At 44.3% G+C, this 12,735-nt stretch overlaps 1 protein-coding gene across 1 annotated transcript in view; it reads left to right on the top strand.

Moving 5' to 3' along the window:
* Nucleotides 1-12,735, top strand: part of LOC110531996 (synapsin-2) — a 34,991-nt gene that overhangs the window by 13,714 nt on the left and 8,542 nt on the right. Inside the window, exons 2-3 of the mRNA XM_021615559.2 lie at nt 9,258-9,315; nt 9,467-9,558. Of these exons, the coding sequence (XP_021471234.2) occupies nt 9,258-9,315; nt 9,467-9,558 (150 nt within the window). The remainder of the gene's footprint in view (nt 1-9,257; nt 9,316-9,466; nt 9,559-12,735) is intronic.

Genomic DNA, 12,735 nt, shown 5'->3' with positions numbered 1-12,735 from the left:
GCACAACCCTCAAAGTGATAGATAATAAACAGTGAGTAGCAGCAGCGTAAAAACAAGGGGGGGAGGGTGTCAATGCAAATAGGCCAGGTGGCCATTTATTTAATTGTTCAGCAGTCTTATGGCTTGGGGGTGAAAGCTGTTAAGGAGCCTTTTGGATCTAGTCTTGGTCCCAGGGTCCTGTGACCAAGTGATGAGTGATGAGCTTTGTGGGCATTTTGGTGTTGAACACTGGGCTGTAGTCAAGGAAAAGCATTCTCACATGGATGTTCCTTTTGTCCAGGTGGGAAAGAGCAGTGAGGAGTGTGGTTGAGATTGCCTCGTCTGAGGATGTGTTGAGGTGGTATGCAAGTTGGAGTGGATCTAGGGTTTCCGGGATGATGGTGTTGATGGTGTTGATGTGAATCATGACCAGCCTTTCAAAGCACTTCATGGCTACTGACAGGAGTGCAACAGGGTGGTAGCCATTTAAGCAGGATACCTTCGCTTTCTTGGGCACAGGGACTGCTTGAAACATGTAGGTCTAACAGACTCGGTCAGTGAAGACGCTTGCCATTTAGTCAGCACATGCTCTGAGTACACGTCCTGGTAATCCGTCTGGCCCCGCGGACTTGTGAATTTTGACCTGTTTAAAGGTTTTGCTCACATCGGCTACAGAGAGCGTGATCACACAGTCTTTCCGGAACAGCTGGTGCTCTCAAGCATTCTTCAGTGTTGCTTGACTCAAAGCGAGCATAAAAGGCATTTGGCCTGTCTGGTATGCTCTCTTTTATGCTGGGCAGCTCGCGGCTGGGTTTCCCATTGTAGTCCGTCATGTTTTGTAAGCCCTGACACATCCGACGAGCACCAGAGCTGGTGTAGTAGGATTCAATCTTAGTATTGAAGCTTTGTCTGTTTGATGGTCTGAGGGTATAGCGGGATTTCTTATAAGCGTCCAGATTAGTGTCCCACTCCTTGAAGGTGGCAGCTCTAACATTTAGCTCGGTGAAGATGTTGCCTGTGATCTATGTCATCTGGGTGGGATATGTACTTATGGTCACTGTGGGGACGACGTCGTTGATGCACTTGACTGAGGTGGTATACTCCTCAATGCCATTGGATGAATCACGGAACATATTCCAGTCTATGCTAGCAAAACAGTCCTGTAGCGTAGCATCTGCGTCATCTGCGTAAGCAGGAATCAGGAGTATAGAATTATGGTCAGATTTTCCAAATGGAGGGCGAGGGAGAGCTTTGTATGCGTCTCTGTGTGTGGAGTAAAGGTGGTCTAGAGTTTTTTTTTCTTCATTTGGTTGCACATTTCACATCCTTGTGGAAATTAGGTAAAACTAATTTAAGTTTCCCTGCATTATAGTCCCCGGCCACTAGGAGTGCCGCTTCTGGATGAGCATTTTCTTGTTTGTTTATGGCTCGTTGAGTGTGGTCTTAGAGCCAGCATCGGTTTGTGGTGGTAAATAGACAGCTCCAAAAGTACAGATGAAATCTCCATTTATAGTGTGATCTACAGCGTATCATGAGGTACTCTACCTCATGCGAGCAATACCTCAAGACTACCTTTAATATTATACATTGCGCACCAGCTGTTATTGACAAATAGACACACATCCCGACCCCTCATCTTACCGGACGTAGCTGTTCTGTCCTGCCGATGCACGGAAAACCCAGCCAACTGTATATTATCCATGTCATCGTTCAGCCACGACTCGATTACAATTTTTAATGTCCAGTTGGTAGGATAATCTCGGACGGAGTTTATCCAGATTATTCTCCAGTGATTACATTGAACGGATGGTAGAGGCGGGTTACCCACTCGCCAAACAAATTCTCACAAGGCACCTTGATCTGCGACCCCTGTATCTCCTTATTTTCTACATGTGAATGATGGGGGTTTGGGCCTTGTCCAGGAGCAACATTATATCCTTCGTGTCAGATTCATTCAAGAAAAAATCTTTGTCCAGTTTGAGGTGGGTAATTGCTGTTCTGATATCCAGAAACTATTTTCAGTCATAAGAGATGGTAGCATCAACATTATGTACAAAATAAGTTACAAACAATGCGAAACATCACAGAAAATAGCACAATTGGTTGGGAGCCAAAATGGGTTCTATATGGAACCAAAATTATTCTATCTGCAACAAAAAAGGGTTCTTCAAAGTGTTATTCTATGGGGACAGCCGAAGAACCCTTTAAGGTTCCAGATAGCACCTTTTTCTCTAAGAGTGCATGAACAACTGTGTATAAAGACAACACTGTGATGTCAGAGGTTGTTGAACTTGAGTTGAACTGTCTATAGATAAACTATAGCCAAGAACCAAGACAAAGTGTGGGAACAGTCTTCCTTTGTTAAACAGAACTGGGACAGCACTCACTCACAGAATGGCTGCTCAGTACAATATCATCCTGCCTCAGAAGGAAATATGAGAAACAAAGCAGCACTTATATTCACTAGCTGTTCTTTGCTTGCTACCTGTTTGAAGTGGCAGAGTGGCATGTCAATTTCCCCTCAACTGACAGGCTTTCAATTGCATACTCACTAGTGGTTCTGTATTGACTTTGTGCATTGCAATGAAGCATATAGGCCAGATCACCTATCACCATTATTCTGGAAGTGTCACAAATATGGCATGCTACAGAGGACTCTTGAGATACTAACTTGATGAATAAACCCAGATATAGGAGGTTAGCATGTCAATCAGGACCAGAAGCTTCCCCCAACCTCTGATACAGGATCAGATAACTTATCCCCCTTTTTATTTATTTAACCCGGTAAGTTGACTGAGAACACATTCTCATTTACACCAACAATAGTTACAGGGGACAATAGTTACAGGGGAGAGGAGGGGGGATGAATGAGCCAATTGGAAGCTGGGGATGATTAGGTGACCGTGATGGTATGAGGGCCAGATTGGGAATTTAACCAGGACACCAGGGGTAACACCCCTACTCTTACAAGAATTGCCATGGGATATTTTAGTCCCATCTGAAAGACCGCACCCTACACAGGGCAATGTCCCCTATCATTGCCCTGGGGCATTGGGATATTTTTTTAGACAAGAGGAAAGAGTGCCTCCTACTGGCCCTCCAACACCACTTCCAGCAGCATCTGGTCTCCCATCCAGGGACCAACCAGGATCAACCCTGACAGGGTAGCCTAGTGGTTAGAGTGTTGGACTAGTAACCGGAAGGTTGCAAGTTCAAACCCCCGAGTTGCCAAGGTACAACTCTATCGTTCTGCCCCTGAACAGGCATTTAACCCACTGTTCCTAGGCCATCATTGAAAATAAGAATTTGTTCTTAACTGACTTGCCTAGTTAAATAAAAACCCTGACCAGCCCTGCTTAGTTTCAGAAACAAGCTCAAATGTTATTGGTCACATGGTTAGCAGATGTTATTGCGAGTGTAGCAAAATGCTTGTGCTTCTAGTTCTGACAGTACAGCAATATCTAAAAAGTAATCCAACAATTCCACAACAACTACCTAATACATACAAATCTAAGTATAGGAATGGAATAAGAATATATAGATGAGCAATGACTGAGCGGCACAGGCAAGATGCAATAGATGGTATAAAATACAGTATTTACATATGAGATGAATAATGCAAGATACTGTATGTAAACATTATTAAAGTGGCTACTCATCCATTTATTAAAATGGCCAATGATTTCAAGTCTGTATGTAGGCAGCAGCCTCACTATGTTATTGGCTCTGGTGGTTGTTGTCCCTGGTGATCTTTTTGGCCTCCTGTGACATCGGGTGCTGTAGGTGTCCTGGATAGCAGGTAGTTTTCCCCCGGTGATGCGTTGTGCAGACCTCACCACCCTCTGGAGAGCCCTGTGGTTGTGGGTGGAGCAGTTGCCGGCATGGATTGATAAGGGGGGAGAGCCATGGAGTAGTGATGAAGGGGGTCGAGGTCAGGTCATGTTAAGGGAGAAATACAAGTTTATGGTCCATATCACTTCTTGTCCTGCCTAGTAGGAAAAATACAATGTTTGTACAGATGTGTAGTAAGGGTTAAATGTCAGTGCTTGTGTGAAAAGGTTTTTGTCTAATGCAGCTGTATTGATCCTCTGGGAAGAATAAACTTGGTTAAGCTTTCATTGTCGCCGTAGAGTTTTTACTCTGAAAATTAGAACCTAACAAACCAAAAAGGGTTCTCCCATGGGAACAGCCGAAGAACCGTTTTTGAACCCTTTTTCTAAGAGTGTAGCAAGGCAGACAGCCATCACTCAATCACTTCAGTTGCGCAGTGGAGACATATAGTGACTAGGATATTGGTGAAGGAAGATGAAGACATGATCATCATTTCGTTTCTCTTTGTCTGACATCTAAATCAACCAATCAACGGTTAATTGTAAATCACTGATCAAACAAACTAAAAGAGTTTGACTATTTGTTTGTTTGGCGTTGTTTTCACAATGGATGGAAGCGAATACTGATGAAACATTAGTATTCAGGTAATACTTGCTCCCATCGTACCGCAACCTGTCAAGATCATCTCTGAATCATCTTACTCTCACACAAACATCCATTTTTAGAGGCCATTTTAGCATGTCTGAAATGTGGAACATATTTGGAACACATTTTCATGTATACAATTTGATTGACCCAAACACTGACTCGTTCACTCACTCAATCTCTGTCTTTTTGCTCCCATTTCTATCTTAGACTTGGGTATAGATCATTTGAATACGAGAGTTATAACTACAGGACATTGATATTTCCACCATTGTGTCTTTTCTTACAAATGTTTCTTCACATAATATGGCCCTTAATATTTAAAGTGTGGATTGTAATTATACCTTCATAGGATTATAATGGATGGCACCAATTTTTTTGATTTTTTTATTCACCTTTATTTAACCAGGTAGGCCAGTTGAGAACCAATTCTCATTTACAACTGCGATCTGGCCAAGATAAAGCAAAGAATGGTATGTTTGGTGGCATGAGTGAAGGAGGATTTGTTGTGAAATAGGAAGCCGATTCTAGATTTAATTTTGGATTGGAGATGCTTAATGTGAGTCTGGAAGGAGAGTTTACAGTCTAACCAGACACCTAGGTATTTGTAGTTGTCCACATATTCTAGGTCAGAACCGTCCAGTGTAGTGATGCTAGTTGATTTGGAGGGTGCGGGCAGAAATCGGTTGAAGAGCATGCACTTAGGTTTACTAGCATTTTAAAGCAGTTGGAGGCCACGGAAGGAGTGTACAGAAGGAGTGTTGTATGACCTTGAAGCTCGTTTGGATGTTTGTTAGCACAGTGTCCAAAGAAGAGCCAGATGTATACAGAATGGTGTCATCTGCATAGAGGTGGATCAGAGAATCACCAACAGCAAGAGCAACATCATTGATATATACAGAGAAAAGAGTCTGCCCGAGAATTGTACCCTGTGGCACCCCCATAGAGATTGGCAGAGGTCCGGACAACAGGCCCTCCGATTTGACACACTGAACTCTGAGAAGTAGTTGGTAAATCAGGCGAGGCAGTCATTTGAGAAGCCAAGGCAATTGAGTCTGCCGATGAGAACGTGGTGATTGACAGACTCGAAAGCCTCGGCCAGGTCGATGAAGACTGCTGCACAGTACTGTCTTTTATCGATGGCGGTTATGATATCGTTTAGGACTTTCAGCGTGGCTGAGGTGCACCCATGACTGCTGAGATGTTGGGCGGGGTAGGGTTAGGCAGGTGGAAAGCATGGCCAGCAGTGGAAAAATGCTTATTGAAATTGTTGATTATCGTAGATTTATCGGTGGTAACAGTGTTTCCTATCCCCAGTGCAGTGGGCAGCTGGGAGGAGGTGTTCTTGGACATGGACTTTACAGTGTCCTAAACTTTTTGGAATTAGTGCTACAGGAAGCACATTTCTGTTTGAAAAAGCTAGCCTTAGCTAGATAAAAGCTCTCACAGTAATGATGCATCATTTGATCTGTAGTCATCTTACTCATCAGTAGCTACATTAGACTGCACGCTCTTAGAAGACAAACCTCAACCTTCATCACAACACCAGCCACCTCCATCTAGATCTCAAATTGGGCTCATCACTTTGAGAACTGCACTGATTTATAAATAACATAAAAAGGGCTCCATCTACAGTACACGGCATCTGTTGTTCCGTGCATGGGTAATTTACCAGCAATTCTACATGGATCACTTTGAAATGTCTGGCGCCTGAATTCTGTTATAGACGGTCAGTTATTATTGATGATGACACCATATGGTCCTGGACAAGTGGCATGTAGGCTACTTCATTCAATGCAGGAAGGTGGACTTTATTAGCATGTGCAATGGTCAGGGTACAGAGCAAAAAAATTTAAGCTCAGGCGGTTGATTGTAGGTTTAATCATCTCTGCCTCAATGCATAGACCTACATGCTATGTAATGTAACCAACTGGAGTTTCAACCTGGGCCACAAGACTGTTAACTCGCTGAGCAAAGCCAAGGCATTAGCTCGGGGAGCTAATGCAAGTATTCAGGTCTCAGGGAAGGTTAATCGTGAGTTTGGTTCTGAACCACCTCTGTTCTACAAATATATTCAGTACATCCTCCACAATAAATCTAAGTTGAAGTAGGAACTGAATCAGGGAGACGGTTGTGATGCTTAAACCAGGGCTGCCAAACATTCTCCCTAGAGATCTACCGTCCTGTGGGTTTTCAGTCCAACCCTAATTTAACACACCTGATTCTTCTAATTAGCGGCTCAACAAAGCCGTTAACTAGCTGAATCAGATACGCTATATTAGGGTTGGACTGGAAACCTACAGGACAGTAGACCTCCAGGAAGAGGGTTTAATTTAATGCATTGTCACTGTGATTCTGTCTCTGAGTCATGTCTTTGGCAGCCCTACATATATCCATTCACAGAGGCCATTTATCATAACACAAAGTATCTACAGGTTTTCATTCTACTGTGACTATGCTGGCGTGATTCATATTCAGATGCTTGTTTTCCTCCACAGCCACAGATAAATCCCAGACTCAAATGAGATCAGCCATGAATTATTCAGCTGTTCCTCATTAGGGTGTGTTTGACATACAGTACCAACGTGAAATAAACAAGCAGAGGGTGGCAGGTAGCCTAGAGCGTTGGGCCAGTAATCGAAAGGTTGCTGGTGCGAGTATTCGGGCCAATGAGGTGAAACATGCTCCTTGATCAAGGTACTGTACTTAACCCTTATTTGCTCCAGGGGTGCTGTACTACATTGGCTGACCGTGTAAAACAACACATTTCACTGCACCTATCTGGTGTATGGGACAATAAAACATTGTTGTGTGTGTGATAAATACAATCTGAGCAATTTTCTTCTGCTAGTAGACTTCAGTAATCACTGTTATTGATGTGTAATTTCAATAGAAAGTTAAGGCCGGCCATTGAAACCTTGTATGGCCCTACTGTAAATACATGTACACAGCACCTTTTGATTACTTTGGCCATTGAACTGTACAGCACCATTTCCGAGGAAGGTTTAAGATTTTTTTTCTCCCCTCTTTGTCCGTGGGTATATTCAACAACTGCAGTGTGTGTGGGTTCAAATAGTGCCCAGCCTGTTTATCGACAGGGAATGAGTGGCAGTGTCTGTACAGACGTAGCTCGATGCTAAACTGACTCTCAGTAGACTAAGATACACCAAACAAATGCTTTAGGCCCCACAAAGGCTTTTATCTTGGACAAAAACCATAGCTATTGAACCAGATAATTTCAGCAATTGTAAAATGTATCTTGTTTCAAGAGGGCAGTAAAGATCCAACAGATGGCAGCAATTGCTGCAACAGGGTAGCCTACTAAAATGTCATATAACAGGGATATAAACCGGAACAAAAAAATTAAAATGTTCAGTGTGGGGCCATACTTGAGAACATTGTAAAAATGTGCATCAGCCAATTAAAATCTGTGACGTAGTCGCACGTGAAAGCTGTTCCCATTATATAATCTGGTACATGAAGCCCCATGCTAAACTGAGCAGGTGGTGGTGATTATTTCTGTAACAAATTCTGCATCAGTTTATCAGAGATCTTGTACTTTTTATCCACCAAACAATGGCATAAATTGATACAAAATCCAACATTTTTGCTAATCCGTTTCACACCCATCCGTGTGCTTTAACGGGAAAAAAATATCAACTTGAATGTTGTATAGGCCTTTATCTTCCAAAATGTGCGATTTTGTCTTTTGGAATTTTGTCTGACGTTACTAGCTAGTAGCCTAGTCAAGGATGCATCATGCAATATTGGCACTCTACTATTTGTTCCATGTGGAACAAAATGAAAACTTGAATTAGGAGGTTTAAAATATCCCTCTGGTGGTCAAATTGACCTACAGTATTTTAAGAAATTACATTGGTTGGTGGATATAAAGTGTGTGTTTTTGACAGGCTGATTCCGAATGTGTTACAGGAAATAATCACCACCACAAGCTCAGGTAAGCATAGGACTAAATGTGTGTCACGTTCTGACCTTAGTTCCTTTGTTTTGTCTTTGTTTTAGTATGGTCAGGGCGTGAGTTGGGGTGGGCAGTCTGTTTGTTTTTCTTGGTTAGTTTTTGAGTTTGGCCTGGTATGGTTCTCAATCAGAGGCAGGTGTCGTTAGTTGTCTCTGATTGAGAATCATACTTAGGTAGCCTTTTTCCACCTGTGTTTCAGGGGTGTTTGTTTTCTGTCTTTGTGTGTCTGCACCAGACAGAACTGTTTCGGTTGTTTTCTTTGTTGTTTTGCTGTTCAGTTTAAATTAAAAAGGATGAACACTTACCACGCTGCGCTTTGGTCCTCACCTTCTTCCCAAGACAGCCGTTACAATGTGCCAGGTTATGTAATGGTAGCAGCTAACCTGTAGCGCTTTATCACTTGCGACTACGTCAATGATTTCAATTGGCTGATGCACATTTTTGAGACTAAGAAAAAGTCTAAACGTAGTTTTTCAAATGTTCGCTAGTATGGCCCTGGAGTGAATATATCACCACCTTGACTTTATTACTAGCAACAGTTCTCCAAGTCACATTTATCTGAGGGGATATGTGCCACAAAGACGGAATGTTTGGGTAACGGTGTGGTGTGTAATTAAATCATTAAGATGCATGTGTTCGCGCCATAAAATGTATATTGATGCATATTAAATTCAATGAAGTGTATCTTATTCAATATTGACTGAAGCCGTACCTGATTGTAAATTGATGGAAGGCATCCACAGAGAAACACAATCACAATGAGTCACAGTGTTATCTCATAATGTCATCAAAAGGATAATCAATGAATTTCTCTATTGCCTAGGGCCAAACTCTTCAGAGGGAAGAAAGTGCATGGAGATTATGACGTCAAAGTCGAACAGGTAAGCCTCATTAGGCAAACTGCGTAGATTAACTTTTGGCACCTGTCTCAGAATTCTCTACCTAGAAACTGAATATGTATCTATGACTCCTATTGTTGTAGTGCCTACGTTCAGTTCTTCAGATGTACCTGTCTGTTTTTCTGCCTTGCAGGCTGAGTTCAGTGAGATCAACATCATAGCTCATGCCAATGGGAGCTGTAATGTGGACATGCAGGTTCTGAGAAATGGTACCAAGGTGGCCAGGTGAGACACGCATGGACACACGTGCCCGCCCGCCCACACACACACGCCAAACTGTAGCATCTGAACTCATTGACAATTCACCATTGCTCTGAGAGGCTATTTAAGCAACACACTCAAGCCTTACATGCTGACCACACCGCTCCTGTGGCATGCGAGAGCGTTGCCAAATAAATGTACACATACATGTTATTCAATCATTGCGACAGCGATGACATTGCGACAAGTTGGTGCTATTTGTGACGCTCAACGCGCTGCAAGTCCTGCCTCTCAAAGATGAACTGATGTCCACACTCCAGTAGTAATGCACCATAAAGTTGGTTGCCAACCATATAGAGTCCAAAGTTTCAAAAAAATAAAAAAGAATCCTGAGGTTGGAGGAGAGATGACAAAATGGTAAACCAAATTCCTCACTCATCATCTCTCCTCCCTCAGGCTTCTTTTTTTTACTTCTTTGGACTTTATATAGAGGTTGGCAACCAACTTTACGGTGCATTACACCAATGATGGCACGTGGGTATGTGCTCCTAAAAACCAACGAGGAGATGGGAGAGGCAAATATAATCTATTTTAGCACACGCAGACTCTCTGAGGTGCGCGAGCAGTGTGGGTACAATGATTGAATAACATGTATGTTATTTTCAACGCTTGCGCATGCGACACAAGTGGTGTGGTCAGCATTAGTTGACCTTCACATGTAAAGAGAACCATGGCAAATTTCCAGATTTGATATTTCAACGCAGGTATTTCAACGAACTCTGAACCAACGATATTAATTTGGGGACAGGTCGAAACGCATGTAACATTTATGGCAATTTATCTAGCTTACTGTTGCTAGCTAATTTGTCCTGGGATATAAACGTTGAGTTGTTATTTTACCTGAAATGCACAAGGTCCTCTACTCCGACAGATAAAACGGTCAACTGAATTCCTTTCTCATCTGTGGATTGATTGTCTCATTACGCACACCTGGTTCCCATTCCCCCCCAGATTAGTATGTGTATGTGTCTTCTGTTCCCCGTTGTCCTTGTCGATTATTGTCCCATGCCGTTTGGTCTTGTGAGTACCTGTGCTCTGTTGTATTGGCTTTCCTGCTACGTGTTATTGTGCACTTGTTATTACGGGTCTCGTCCCGTGTATTATTTAGAGGTTTACAACTCGCTCTTTAGTTTGGGTTTACATCCCTGTTGTCACGTGTGCTTCCTCTCCGGCCTCTAGGTTACCAGGCTGCTCGTTATGGCAAACACCTGTCACCATCGTTACGCGCACCTGCACATCGTGAGACTGGACTCCATCACTTCCTTGATCACCTGCCCTATATATGTAACTTCCTTCGGTTCCTTACCCAGGCTTCATTGTTTCTGTTTCTTGTCTGTGTGTTGTTCGAGGTTCTTGTTAAGTATTATGTTCTGTTTATTTGATTAAACACTCACTCCCTGAACTTGCTTCCCGAATCTCAGCTCACATCGTTACAGAATGACGCCGCACCTAAGGGAAGTATCAAGGAGTGTTTTTTGTATTTTGGGCTAGGTGGGAATGACGTCGGGTCCGGGAGCCACTACAGGCTCTCATGCCTCAGCCGGATCAACAGGCTCCCCTGCCTCAGCCAGCTCGTTGGGCTTTCATGCCTTCACTGGATTGCCAGGCTCCCCTGCTTCTACTGCCTCGTCAGGCTCTCATGCCTCAACCGGATCGCCAGGCTCCCCCGCCAGGCTTCCAGCCGGCGACAGGTTCCCGCGCATCAGCATGGGGTGACCGGTCCGCTCCTGATCCACGGGATCGTCCCTGAGGCTGGATCCAAACGTTCCAAGGGAGGGGGTACCATCAACTATGCGCTCTCTCTCCGGCGCTCTAGGTCACCATACTCCTGCGTCTCAGCCGGATTGACAGGTTTCCTGCACCTCTGCAGAGGTGACCGGTCCGCTCCTGTTCCCCTGGATCGTCATTTCGGTCAGCGTCCTGCAGATAGAGCCGCCGTCGGGGAGAGGGTACTGTCATGTGTGCTCTCTCTCCGGCATCTAGGTCACCAGGCTGCTCGTTATGGCGCACACCTGTCACCATCGTTACGCACACATGCGCTTCGTCAGACTCACCTGGACTCCATCACTTCCTTGATTACCTGCCCTATATAAACTCAGCAAAAAAGAGACTTCCTCTCACTGTCATCTGCATTTATTTTCAGCAAACTTAACATGTAAATATTTGTATGAACATAACAAGATTCAACAACTGAGACATGAACTGAACAAGTTCCACAGACATGTGACTAACAGAAATTGAATAATGTGTCCCTGAACAAAGGGGGGATCAAAATCAAAAGTAACAGTCAGTATCTGGTGTGGCCACCAGCTGCATTAAGTATTGCAGTGCATCTCCTCTTCATGGACTGCACCAGATTTGCCCGTTCTTGCCATGAGATGTTTCCCCACTCTTCCAACAAGGCGCCTGCAAGTTCCCGGATATTTCTGGGGGGAATGGCCCAAGCCCTCACCCTCCTATCCAACAGGTCCCAGATGTGCTCAATGGGATTGAGATCCGGGCTCTTCGCTGACCATGGCAGAACACTGACTTTCCTGTCATGCAGGAAATCACACACAGAACGAGCAGTATGGCTGGTGGCATTGTCATGCTGGATGGTCATGTCAGGATGAGCCTGCAGGAAGGGTACCACATGAGGGAAGAGGATGTCTTCCCTGTAGAGCACAGCGTTGAGATTGCCTGCAAAGACAAGAAGCTCAGTCCGATGATGCTGTGACACACCGACCCAGACCATGACGGACCCTCCACCTCCAAATCAATCCCGCTCCAGAGTACAGGCCTCGGTGTAACGCTCATTCCTTCGACGATAAACGCGAATCTGACCATCACCCCTGGTGAGACAAAACCGGGACTCGTCAGTGTAGAGCCCTTTTTGCCAGTCCTGTCTGGTCCAGCGACGGTGGGTTTGTGCCTGTAGGTGACGTTGTTGCCGGTGATGTCTGGTGAGGATCTGCCTTACAACAGGCCTACAAGCCCTCAGTCCAGCCCCTCTCAGCCTATTGTGGGCAGTCTGAGCACTGATGGAGGGATTGTGCGTTCCTGGTGTTACTCAGGCAGTTGTTGTTGCCATCCTGTACCTGTCCTGCAGGAGTGATGTTCGGGTGTACCAATCCTGTGCAGGTGTTGTTACACGTTGTCTGC

The sequence above is a fragment of the Oncorhynchus mykiss genome, chromosome 9, assembly GCF_013265735.2.
Source record: "Oncorhynchus mykiss isolate Arlee chromosome 9, USDA_OmykA_1.1, whole genome shotgun sequence".
Taxonomy (NCBI): domain Eukaryota; kingdom Metazoa; phylum Chordata; class Actinopteri; order Salmoniformes; family Salmonidae; genus Oncorhynchus; species Oncorhynchus mykiss.
This window is presented reverse-complemented; position numbering and strand designations above follow the sequence as displayed.